Source organism: Amblyomma americanum, chromosome 9, assembly GCF_052857255.1.
Source record: "Amblyomma americanum isolate KBUSLIRL-KWMA chromosome 9, ASM5285725v1, whole genome shotgun sequence".
Taxonomy (NCBI): domain Eukaryota; kingdom Metazoa; phylum Arthropoda; class Arachnida; order Ixodida; family Ixodidae; genus Amblyomma; species Amblyomma americanum.
The window spans coordinates 66,775,076-66,788,625 of NC_135505.1; the positions used below are offsets into that span (position 1 = coordinate 66,775,076).

At 45.4% G+C, this 13,550-nt stretch overlaps 1 protein-coding gene across 1 annotated transcript; it reads right to left on the reverse strand.

Moving 5' to 3' along the window:
* Positions 1–473: 473 nt before the first annotated feature.
* LOC144104033 (uncharacterized) lies at positions 474–6,607 on the reverse strand. The gene is made up of 3 exons (XM_077636816.1): positions 6,428–6,607; positions 4,163–4,504; positions 474–977 (listed from the first exon to the last, which is right to left on the reverse strand). Exons 1-3 carry the CDS (start codon positions 6,563–6,565, stop codon positions 474–476), a joined length of 984 nt encoding a protein of 327 aa, XP_077492942.1. The 5' UTR covers positions 6,566–6,607.
* Positions 6,608–13,550: the final 6,943 nt, after the last annotated feature.

Genomic DNA, 13,550 nt, shown 5'->3' on the forward strand with positions numbered 1-13,550 from the left:
TTTTGTGGTAGTTAAGTGCTGCCATGTATTGACAGAAAAAGTTCAAATCTAAGTTGACTTGTAGTTAATGAGCCCTCCTAAGGCAGAGCTTAAGTGTCCGCTCCAATTTTTGTATTTCTTCAGACGAAATTTATATCGTCGGGGGTGATCACACATTTTTTTGACAAAGCTGTCAGATGAGCTCCGAGCATTTCTCAAACACAGACTCTTGCATAAAGCATTCCATAAATTAATACTTCTTCATACAAAAATTAATTGTACAGGTCAAGCGATTCGCAGCGAGCTAAAAATGAACGCAAACCCTTTCCGCGAACGTGCAACGATTGAAGGCTAAAACTGTTAAAGACAGCGCGAACATAACAATAGCAAACTGCACTAAAAACACGAATGCAGCGATATAGAGGTAACTTCTCTATTTGAGATGAAAACGCAGAGTGGAGCAGGCTAGCAGCAGTCTTCCAGAGCGCTGCGCATCAAATAAACTGGGCAGTACTAATTATCTCGTATTCTCGCTTGTACTTGGCAAGGTAGGAGCGCATGCGATAGGCCAGCGACGCTGACAGTGCCACAACAAACGCCACGAGAAGCAACACAAATCTCAGTCGATGTCTTCTCAGCTTGGCCGCTTGCATAGGTGTGGACGTCGATGAAGGCGTCAGTGCTGACTGCGGTGGCGGACCGCTCGCGTTGGTACCCTTGTTTTCAAGTACGACAGCGAAGGGTCCATCGCGTGGCACCACCATCAATCCAGGCACAACAAGGAGCAGCGGAGGCTCCCGCGTTGTCTTCGCAGATGTCATCAGCTTGGCCACAACGACGTCACTGCTGCCGTTGCTGCTCCCATTCTTTCCTGGCGAGCAACGGCAGATCAGAGGAGCTTGAGGAGACGGTTCGTGCAGATGCCGAGCGCCGTGGGCGTTGACGATGTCTAAGAACTGGCCCAGGTGAGGAGACTCAGTCGAAATTGTACTCAGTACCTGCACCAGAGAACCCGGGGAGAAAGAATAACAGCTCTTTTTTAATACAGATGAGGCCGTGAGGGTTCAAGTATAGACACGCGAAGCGTTACATGCGCATTCGCGGTGGATGATATTTGAAGGCGGCCTACTACTAGGTAAAATCAAATTGGGCTGTGCTAGCCGACTTTGGAAGCTGGCAATGTGCAAAAAGAAACAACGCTCATAGCGCAGAATAAGTTAGACTGAAGTCTTGTAATCAGCCGTTTTTATTTCTGGGATTAAGTCCAGCGTCGGGGTCCTCAGAAGCCAAACTCCATGACCAATACAGACCTGTGACGTGTTTTTGCACAAGAATTATGCATAATAGGTAAGGAAGCAAAAAAAAAGGGCCAACCTAAAGAAGCTCACAACACAAACACTGGCCGCTAGGAGAGACATATGCCAGTGCTTGCACTACATGGTTTTTAACGGGTCAGCTTTAATTAAGGAGCTCGTGTCGCAGCAAATCCTGCGTCTTCACCATCCGCGTTGTCGAGCATGAGCGAAGAATGCAGAATAAAATATGCATAGAAGCATCTTAGGAGGCAGGCGGCCTAGCTAGGTAACGTCACGTTGTGGCCTGATCATAACCTGCCCATTGGGTTGTGAGAAAACTGCCCACCGCTTAACGGCTGCACCACTGCGCCAAGATTGGCATGAAGACACTCAGTGATCTATGACTGTTAACTACAGAATGACCACGAAGGCATATGTGGGCATTAACCCACCAACGCTATCGCGTCGTACCCTTAAAGCGGAGCTTAAGTATACCTCTCCCCCCCCCCCCCTTGCGTACATTTTTTAACGCTATAGCGTTACAGGCCCCGTTACGCAGAAGAACCAGCGTCGTCGTTGTGAGCGAGAAATAACGAGTATGACTCTGGAAGGTACTGCCCCGAGAACAAGATAGAAGGCAAGTGGGCTACATAGGTCCCGTGACATTGCGGAGTCATTACGACCTGCCCGTCGGATAGCCAGCCAGCGCAGTGCCCACCGTGGAAGGTGACAGTTCTTGACTGGTCACTCCGGAAGAGCAACCTGGGCCCACCGCTGGCAGTGCCTGCCATCGCAGGGCAGTGGCTCATCACTTAACCGCTGCACCACTGCGCCAGGAGTGGTATGGGGACACCAAGCGATCTATGAATGTTAACTAGGAAATGGTCATTTATGCGTATATGGCGTTATGGCGTTAACCAATTAAAGGTATTGCGTCATACCCTTAAGGCCGATTAGTTTTCCAATCCACATTTTTTTTCTTTGCTCCTGTATATCGAGTTTTTTTTATGTCGCTGATAATCTGGTTCAGATCGGCCGTGGAGAAAGTGCACTAACGGAAAGTGTAATACAACTTTTTCTAGCAAAATGTGCTAACTTTGCTCGTGCAGAAGGTGGCGGCTCTGCTGGCACGTTTTCTATTGCAGATTTGTTTGCTGCAATGATAACCGCTTTTCGGTTCCGCCGTGAACTGTCCATGAAGCTTAATCTGTAAGAGTGTATGGCGCTCTCGCTGTTTTTTTTTCTCAACTCAAAACTTATTCCAAGGTAAAATTCTAGCCACCGCGGACGCTCTGTGGCTATCGTGAACGCCTTTAGACCTGAAAACACGGTTTAGATAATGATCGCGACGGTTGCATTTCGATGGAGGCTCGGTCTTGGAGTCCCGTGCACTATACGTTATCAGTGCACGTTAAAAAACTCCAGGCAGGCGAAATTATCTGGAGCCTTCCACTACAGCCTCCTTGAAAACCTGAGGCCCTTCGGGGCGTTGAATCCAGTAAAAAAAAGAAACCTTCATGGTGCGGTTTTAACATGTGCTGACCTAGAATATTATTAATAATTATTCGTAAAAAACGCCGAATTTTCAGCCTTTAAATGAGATTTCTATTCAACTTAGGATTCGACCCTGATTTAAAAATAAAATTCGATGTTATACTTCCTGGAATTCAAATATTTATAATAAAAACTGACGTTTATTTTTATCGTACTTATAATTAGACTGCACGCCTAGTTCACAGAAATTTCAAACACGGTCTTTTAATCTACTAATCTGCCAAGTTGCCTTTATTCTTCTCACTACGTGTTTTCAAGCTCAAGGATCTCACCAACAACAATCAGCATAAACATTCATGATCCGACTACGCAGTCCTTTGGTTTTGAAGTGTATAGACAGAAACCCTGGAGGCGATACTTAAGCTCCAGCTTATGAGTGTGTCGGGATAGTGTGAATTGGCTAATGCTTATATATGCAAAATATAACACTCTAGGCGAAGTGTTGCTGCTGTTAAGCGATGCGTCACTAACCTGCAATTTACCAGCGCACATGGCCATTGAATCTAGGGCTTCCACATTCTTTGCTCTCATCCACAACTACGTTGGCGTTAATATTTCTTTTTTTCCAGTTGCTGTACTTTTGAGATTACTTCTGTTCTTTCCGTGCCTAATACGTACACTGTAATATTTTTATTTCCATTATGCCAAATCTTTTTCATTAAGCCAATGATTTGTATTATATTGTTTTTATCGCATGCTTCTTTATTTACACTCTGGTGCTTAATTATTTTTTTCACGTTATATCTAGCCTGTTTGTTGTTTCTATTCTTCTTATTAATGTTAATTGTACATGTTCTTACACTGACCCCCATCCCTATGTAATACCCTCGAAGGAGGGCCTTTAGGGGTATGCTGAATAAAAAAATAAATAAATAAATAAATAAATAAATAAATAAATAAATAAATAAACAGGTACTGCCACCGGTGGGGCTGCTGAGACGGAGGCTGCTGTTCCCGAGCTTCCTCTCACAACCAATCATCTGAACTGCTGCCTGCCACGGTGGGTAGTTTGCTCACAATCCAGTTGTCAGGCTGTGATGACATCAAAAGGTCAGTGACTTAGGTTGCCCCCCCCCCCCCTCTCCTAGGAATTATCCCCTCAGGATTTTTCGCGTACTTTTTGCTCACGGCCAACGACGACCAACACTGAAGAACACCGACGACGACATTGTCTTCTCTGCCCCACGGGGCGCATACAGTATCGAGTTAAAAGAGTGTCAGACTTCGCTTGGGCTAAGCGCTTAGAAAAAATAGGAGAAAGCTCTCGTTGAATTTAGCCACTTATCATAGGGAATAAATTTACTGCAGTGCTATGCGCGGCCGACTGACGTAACCTTCGTCGTGCGTCGGGTTGTGGGATGTCGGTAGGGTGAGAAGGCTTCCACAGGGGACGCTGCACTGGTCGTGTGCCGATGACGCTGGACAAGGACCGGCGGGGCCAGCAGGGTGTCCGCCACTTGCTTCCTCCAGGCATCGCTTAGCTGGTCGCCGTTAGGCACGCCATTATCAAGCTTGAGCGGCAGCTCACCGCCGTAGTTGAAGTGGTAGTAGTCTTCGCCTGCGCCGACGTCTGTTTCGCCAGTGAGGTCGTCGTCTCCGCCGACCAGGAAAGACCGGACCCGTCCCGACAGTAGCTGCTTCCAGAGCTCGTGTCTTTGGTCGGGCTTGGGTGATCCCTAAGAGCGGAAATTTGCTCTATTCACAATTTTCTGCTACTCAGTAGCTTCCTAGCAAACTTACTGCAGCACACCTTCCACTAAGAGCAAACAGGCAAAATCCTCAAAAGCTTAGTGCCATATAAAACTCATCTAGCTGCTATAACCTTTCGTGCTTTTACTGTGGAATGTGTAGAAGTCATTCGTTGCTGTTTCTATTTCTTTACAGGCTTAAAAAGAATCTTCGTGCATTCATTCTGGGTATTCCCGGTTAAGCGCAGCACTCGCACTTTTACTGCATCCAGCTGTCAAGTCAGGATATAATGCAAGTCAAATTCCTCCGTTCTAGCAACCATAGAGTTGCCCAGAGTTTACACCGAATGCTAATTCTACTAGCTCACATCACCCGCCTCGGTGGCTCAGTGCTTACGGCGCTCGGCTACTGATCCGGAGTTCCCGGGTTCGAACCCGACAGCGGCGGCTGCGTTTTTATGGAGGAAAAACGCTAAGGCGCCCGTGTGCTGTGCCATGTCAGTGCACGTTAAAGATCCCCAGGTGGTTAAAATTATTCCAGAGCCCTCCACTACGGCACCTATTCTTCCTTTCTTCTTTCACTCCTTCCTTATCCCTTCCTTTACGGCGCGGTTCAGGTGTCCAAGGATATATAAGACAGATACTTAGCCATTTCCTTTCCCCAGAAAACCAATTATTAGCTCACATCAATGATATCAAAGATCTAGAAGGAAATACACGTGTTGTCAATCGCTATAAATGGCAATAACCGATACGTAGCTTACTTCGCAAGCGACGCTGACTCAACAGTTTATGGTGCGAGCTAGCCCAGAATAATAAGTCTGATGACAGACCACGAGCAAGATGATTCCATTGTGATTTTCAAAGCACGAACGGTTTTCTTCATATTCTTCTAATTCATAATAATGAACGTAAAAAGAGCGAAAGTCATTTTCGCACTAAGGCCGTCCATAACGCTATAAGGTGCATCTCGCATAACTTGATGCACTATGACATAACTGATTTTTTTTTTAGAAATCCACGCTCGCAGACACAGCGCAATTTGGTCAGCATGCGGTGCCATCCAGCAATTCAGGGTATGACAGCTGAGTTCATTTGTTAAAGTCCTGTGTATCTGCCAAAAATATATATATTGAGCTTAGCAGTGCACCCCACAAACCGCTATCTTGAGGGATGTTCCGTCCCAAGATGCGGAATAAACGAGGAACCAAGAAATCTTAATTCATCATGCCTCATTGCGAATTCGCCACGTGGTCCAACGTGGATATGCCGGAGGCAAACCAAATCAGTGCACAGAGCATCAGTTAAACTTTTCCTGAGATAATAAAATGTTCAATGCCCGGTAAATCGGTAGAAGGTTGTCGTATTCCTCCGCGTTATCATTTCAGCATGCGACGTTACTACAAACTATAATCAGTTCCTTTCCGTGCCCCGCGCTTAATTCGTCAAGCAAAAGAAACGTTTGTCAGTTTCCTTCTTGGATAAACAAAAAAATGGCACTGCATCTATGCTGAGGTCCTAAATCATGCAGTCGCATCTCGAAAATGATTTAGCAGCCAGCAAACTTACTACTGTGAGCGAAACCAGCGTGAACAAAATGCCGGCTACACGCTCCGCTGTTCGAATTCCTTGTCATTGCGCTTTTGCTTCGGTGAAGCAGAAACACGGTAGAGCCTTCCGTGATACATTCCAGGACGACTCTCTCTGTTTCATTCCACCCAGGTAAAAGCGCGATGAAAAGTAATTCGAACAGCGGAGCGTGAAGGCGCCGTGTTGTTCGCGTTTCTTTCGATCGCGATAGTAGTTCTCGATACACGTCATACAACGTGTATGCATTTACTTTAAAGCAGAAATAAGACGTGGCTTAAATGTCAAACATAGAAGCAAAAGCGGGCGTTCAACCTTACCCACCTGGGCGAGCTGGGCCAGGATGCCGTTAAGGTAGTTTCGCCAATGGCGAGCGTGGCTCTCGCTTTCCATTCCGGTGGCCACCAAAGCCAACGTGAGGACTAGGAGATGTTGCATGTAACAAGGTGTGGATCGTGTCATATGTGCGTCGGGCCTTGCAGCAAAAGAAAGGCGCCAGTGCAATCAGGGCCACCCAGCCGCTTAGTTCTGCTTCATCTTCTTTTTCTATTTTTCGAGGCATTGTATCTTTTCCAGCTAAGCTATCCCATCCCCAACTTCTGATATTTCGATGATATTACTTTCAAGACTCGCATTTATGTTATATTTGTCTTCCTTGCTTCAAGCGTAAAATCAATTGCCGAACTGAACACTAGAATCCACAATTTTTCTAGTTTATTCCTACATCGTTTTTTTCTTCCCACTGAGAAATTTCACCCGCTCTCTATTAAAGTCTAGGCTGATTGTGTAATTCAGGTCAGAATTCTACCCTGGTGAATACGACCCTGCATGTACATTATGTGGAGATTTAGCCACTTATGATCACCTATTGTGGAATTGTAAAGAAGAGCCGCCCCAGAAATCTCTAATACAGGTTCCTACTCTCGAGCAGTGGGAGGCCGTGTTGGTCAGCTCAGACTTGGGAGTTCAAACCCGGGTTATTGAATGGGCTGCCCAGGTCGCTGTCAGCCATGGACTGATAGCCACCTAGCACGGGTCGTCTGCATTCTGCCTTTTCTGAAGAATTAAATGTTTTCCAATCCAATCAGGCCGTCACGTTAGCTCCATTTGAACTTCCTTACCACATCTTCAGCTGCAATTTTCAGGAATGAACGAAAAGCATGTCTTTGCTACTCCCCTTACTTCGACTCTCACATGTGCAGCTACTATGATAGCGTTTAGAGATTTTTACGACATGCAGTAAACTCCCGTTACTTAACCTTTTATGGGACCGGATGATATGTCCGATTTAAAGGAATTTATGTGCTGCGCACACCTGACCAAAAGATTACCTCGTGTACAGTCGACCACACACCTGTCTAGAGAGCTCTATAGAGCGCTAGCAAAGCTTCCTGCTGCTTGCTCGTTTCTCTTGTTCCATCGTACCTTCTCATAGGAGTCACATTATATGCCCGCTGTTGTAGATTAGCGTGCTAATCGTTAACATTAGCAAAGTCAGGTTGCACTTAACATAAATACCCCTTACTGAAGAATACAAGACAGTGGTCAACACAGCTCAGTTAACAGAGCCCAGTACGCAACATATAGTGGTCGCGGGCTCAAATCTCATTGGTAGCATTTAGTTGCTTTTCTTTTATGGCCTACCATAAATTTTATGTGATTACTCTGCTAGTTTCCCGTAACCAACGCCAAAAATAACAAACTATTCTCCTATGCTTTTTTGCTTTCAATTACAGTTGGCTTCCCTAATACGAAACTTTATTTGTCATTAGGTGTGAGCGAAAAATTGTCGACACAGATTGGTGACGTATCGTAGCCCAAAGCTAAACGTACACCCAGTGTTGGCGGCAACGCGTTACAAGTAACGGCGTTACAGGTAGCGCGTTGCTTTTTTTTGGTAACTTAGCAACATACTCGTTACCTCTTCGGAATCGTAACTGGTAACGTACTTGCGTTAACATTTTTCGGTAACGTTATGTGTCACTTTATTTCTTGATTTTTATTCCTATTGTCCCCCTCCGCCTCTATTTCAGAAAAGAAAGCACCGAAAGTGATTTTGCAAATAGACAAAATCTAAAGGTGCTCTTGACGACCCTTGTTTTATGTCAGAAAACACCTGCTGATGACGACGCACCCCAACTAAAAAAATAAAGGCAGATACTCATAAAAACGTGCACGAACACGAATTCACACACTTGCCTCCAGCTACCGCCCTTTCCCAAACCACTCACACACAGAAGTCTTTCGAATAGTGGAAGCACGTCGATCATTTTGAAACATCACGTTTTTCTGAATTACAGTAAATTTGTTGAGGTTTCAGCGCCGTTTGCTTTGTGAAGGTAGAGTTGACGATGGAATGCCACTTTGTGCTTAACGTCACGTTCGGAAATTTGTCAACCATGTGCCACAGTTAAAAGCCATGCCATGTCACTCTATAGGCAAATTTAGGCCGCTATAACAATGCTAAGGTTCTGCACATTAGTGCAAAGTATTCTAGTTAAATCAAGATTTCAGGTAAAATCCTTTTTTGGGGTGTAAGTGTAATGCGAGATGTGAGCTTTATAAAATTGTTATCGTGAATTCTTGCAGAGAGGAAGCACTAATAAAATTTGTCATGGAGTAACGGAAAAGTATTCATTAATGTTCTGATTACATATTCTAGTGTATAGATTTGTGAAGAACTCTGCGGCTACTGTAACTATATTTTCCATATTGCTATTGACATTGCCCTCCTTGTCTTTTAGCGGATACATCTGGTTTTTAGCTGTGCCTTGTTTCCTCTTCACTGCTTTTAGGCTACCTCTGTTCTTTAAGCATGCTTGATTCTCTCCATTTAAAGTTCCTTAATCCGGCTATCTTGCGCTTATTTATTAACTTTGATATCTGCACCAGTTGTATTCTGTCCGCAGGGTTAGACGCTTTCATGGCTCGCCGTTTCTTAATCAGATTTTTTGTCTCCTGAGTTAGCTTGCCGGTATTCTGTCGAAACATCCTACCGCCTACTTCTACTGCGCACTCTGTAATGGTAGCTATCGTTTATTATTTGAACATTAAGATCGTATTCGTCAGTTAGAGAATAATAGCTGTTCTGCCCCGCTATCCTAGATTCCTCTACTTTCCCTCTTGCCGCTAACTTGCTAATGAACTTCCACTTCACTAATTTCTGACGTTACCTCTTCAGGTGTAAGCTAATTCGACAAAATACCATTCTGTGGTCGCTACAACGCACGTTTCTGAGGACCTCCATATTCTACACAGTACCAGCGTGAGCGCATAATATGAAGTCTGTTTCACTTTCAGTCTCAACATTGCTTCTCTTCCACGTCCAGTTCCTGTTCTTTCGTTTCTGGTAGAATCTATTCATGATCCGTAAATTATATTTCTCTGCGAACTCTACTGATAAGAACCCCTGCTATTCCTGGAGCCTACGCTTTAGTCGCCTAACTCCTGGTTTCCGGCCTCCTTCTTGCCTGCCTTCGCATGGAAGTTGCCCATTAATACAGAGTGCTGTGATTTTACTTTTTTCATTGCCGATTCCACGCCTGCATAGAAGCTTTCAAAGGTTTGGTCATCATGGCTGCATCTAGACGCAGGCCTGCACCGCCTTCAGCTGGTACCTCTATAAGCCTGATTATGATAGCTGCCACCCTCTCGTTAGTACTGTAGAACTCGTCTATGTTGCCAGCAGTACCCTGATCGACGAGGAATCCTACACCTAGTTCTGGTCTATCCGCTAACCCACAATAGCAGAGTACGGCCGGTCAAATACTTAACTGGCGTGCGCGACGGCCGCTTTTTCTACGCTCCTGTGCGTTGCGACAAAGCAAACTGGCGGAAAGCACTGGTTTAATGAGCCTGTGCTTAGAGTTGATATTTTCTCAAGTTTGTTTCGTCATAAGCTGCAGGACCACGCAAAACGCCAGCTAAAGCTTAGGACGGCTGTATATGTCCGCCCCTAAGCACTGTATGCGCCTCATCTGCCCTCCTACCTCATTAAATAGTCATTTTACGTCCCATTTAATACCGGCTATTTCCTCTAACAGCACTCGCAGGCTAACCTCACTGGATATGGTTCTAGCGTGAAATGTGGTCAGCTTCAGCTTGCAATGGCGACCTGCCCGGAACCAGATATTCGTGCATCCTCCGCTTTGTCACAGGTTTTGTCGCTTGGTCCTGACGGCCGAGGGTTAATTCATTTGTTCATAGAAGGTTGCGGCCAAGCACGTCACCACGGTGGCCAAATCCTGCTCTGATGAGGGAGGGCGTTGTCGGTTCTGGTCACCGAGATCGGGCCGCACCCTAGGCTATTGTTATGCGATTCCACCGACACGCGTAGCTTTTTTTAAGCGGTGGAGAATTGCGTGGCACCCGGATTCGAACACCCGGTCCACGTTCTCTCGAGGCGGATGCCCTAGCTCTACGCCACCACTGCGCCTTTTGTCCATGACATTCATGCAGTCTTTGGAAATTTAGTGATGTGCGGTGCTGATACTATCTACAGGCAGGTGGCGCAGTTCGCCGCTGTGGATTGCAACGATGATATATCAACATCACTTTGGGGTTGTAAATCCGCGAAGCAAATGATGCGGGCGCCTGCCTCTCGGAACCTCTGGCAGCGTAAATCCGACGGCCATATCTTAGGGCACTGTATTGGAGCCCACTTAATTGTGGAGCCCACAGCTGCTGACCTTCATCCAGGAACTGACGGTCGCAAACCATTCCTTGAGGACACAGTCACCTGCTGCATATCATCTGCAGCTGACAGTGGCGTCGTCACTGTTTGGCCAAACTAGATGCTACATCAGTGCTTGTTTCTTTTGTGACGGCCGTACCGCCGACTCACAGTGGAAAGTGCGGATGGGTGCGGCTCGATGCGCTCGTCGAGAGCCCATTTTCGGCTCGACGCACAAAGGGAGGGAAAATAATTTTTCTTCGCCCTGGAGATTCAATTTTATCGGTATTTCTTACCTGATATGCCACTGTAACATTTAACGGTGAACTATTTGATTACAATAAGAAGACAAAATGCCCCCCAATAGGGGACTACTGTTCACTACGTAAATGCTCCGTACCTAGCTGTCATCTGAAGTCCGCCCCGTAATGCGTTGAAGTCCTGAAAACGAAATTTTTTAGCCTCAAAAACCCTCAGTAAATTTTGGCGGCGTCAGTTATGAGCTTTCTTCAGGAGGCCGCCCTGTAAGCAGCAGCTGGCAGGTAGGACAAAGCTGCATCATGGAAGAACTTCTGTAGTGAGGCCGCATTAATAAACTAACAACGCAGAAGGACTGAGGAAGGAACACACAAGTTTTAATTGCAAAGAAAAGCTTATTAAAAGTAAGGAGGAAAAAAGGTTCGGCACATGGATTTGAAGCTGTGCAGAAAACAGTAACTTTTCACCACGTTCTAGAACACCAAGAACACACAGGGAAAATGTAGCCCGTTCCACCGAAACTCATCAGTGGCTTGGGAAGCGCTCCTAGGTTGAGCAGTCGTCTTCGTTGTAGGTAGTGGGTGCACAATGTTTTTCATCGGACAAGAGCTCACTCAACAGATTTCTTACTTTGTCCAACCAAATGCCCTGACAAATTGGTTTTGTGTTGTGTCACAAATTTTCTGAGTTTTTAAAATCTTCTCATTCTGGTTATTGCTTCCATTGTTTGCAGCTTTCGCCGCTACGTCGCAGTTACGCTGCAACTGAGCGTTTCTTGGCGTTTTCGCCAATCTTCCGCCTTGCACCATAAAGCCTCGTTTCTCGTTCTCCTTTTCAGCGCTTCGTTCTGAGTGGACCTCACAGCCGGCAGTGCCTTCCCGACAGCAGGCGCTGTATCTTTTCATGAATTCCTCTATGAGCCATCGGGCAAAATTCAAGCATTCATGTAGTCTGCCATGTGAAATCTTATCCACGGTGAGCTGTTCCTTGGCACAAACTTGGATGAGTGCTCTCTTGACAGCTGAGAAGTTGGCGTCAACCTTATGGGGACGCAGTTTCTCGCCTTTAGCAGTTGTTTTCGGCCGTTTCGCAGACGCTGGGCGTATTGTGCCGGGAAACACCATGCCCATAAGGCCGCAGAATACCACGCCGTCTGTCAGGTCCGCGACGCCATCTACGTCACAATGAAGGCTCTTCTCTATCCAGTCGAACAACTGCTGCCTGCTGACAGAGATCTTAACATCGTTTGACGGGCAAAGAGACTTTCGCAATGCACGATTTTTGTTGCCCATGAATGCCGTAGAACAGTGCCTGCTGGTTTGTGCTTCTTTCTCCTCTACCTCGGCGATGACCCGATCGCACAGAGATATCAAAAGTGGCCAGCGACTGTTTTTGCAAAACATGATGCTGAAGTACGTCGCATGACTTTTGATGAAGTGTAATACAGAATGAAACTGTGCGGTAACGCACTTCTAGGCGAAATGGTAAACAATGTACGTGCTGTAAATTTCTTTGTTGTAAAAAAGAAGAGGAGAAAAAACAGTTTGCGAGGCGGGTTGTTAAACAGTGATATCGGCTCTTGATCATTTCAAAAATGCGACATCAAAGTTAAATTATCCCCAGGCAAAATGATGAATGCTAAGGTTGCTGTTAATTCTTCGTGTTTGACAAAATACGAAAATAGGTTTGCTTGCAAAAAAAAAAACTCGAACTGATGTCATACGCATTTAAAAATAAACCGCTAATCTATTACGCCACCTGGAGCACAAAAACATTTATTTTTTTTTGTACTCTTATCCGTTCTCACAAAAATTCTATTTTCCGTGAGGCGTCTGCTCGAATCCACATACAGGATATGGTTTGACTACAGGAGACTCTATGGTATTAAAATATGAAAAGCAGCCAGCAACTTCAGTGCGGAAGTATTAGGCGCCTCACTGTGCAAACATTCGAGTACATAAAATTCTGGACTTCAGAACAAAAAAAAGAATATTATCGTGGACAAAACTATCTATATATTAAACAATCGGAAGTGGCATCGCGGAAAGGTTCTCGAGCAATGTCAGCTATCAGCTTTCGTCTTATTCTTCGGCCCCTCGCCGTCAATACATGAGTAATCCGGACCTAGAAGGTCTCATTTGTTTGGCTTCCATTATATTAGTAAGTCGAGTAAAACAATCAATCACTAGAAAACGACTCACTGCGTCGGCACTCTTGGAGCTCAAGTGCACTAGGCGTACTTTGCTTCTTATTTCTATCCGTTTCCTTATTGCACCGCAAAGTATAGTGTGGGCTCTGACACTGGGTGTTGCAATTTCTTCTTTCGGTACAAAATGGAGGTGCTTTCGTGTCGGTAACTATTCGAAGTTAAATCGAGGTCAACCGTTCATTGAAAAGCATTTATTCACCTTCTTTTCCGCAAGAAGATGTAACAAATATTTGTTTGTGCTCCAAAATCTTCAATAAAATACGGCAAGTATTTTCGGGTTGTTCCGTTCGTTGAAAGCGACTTTGTGC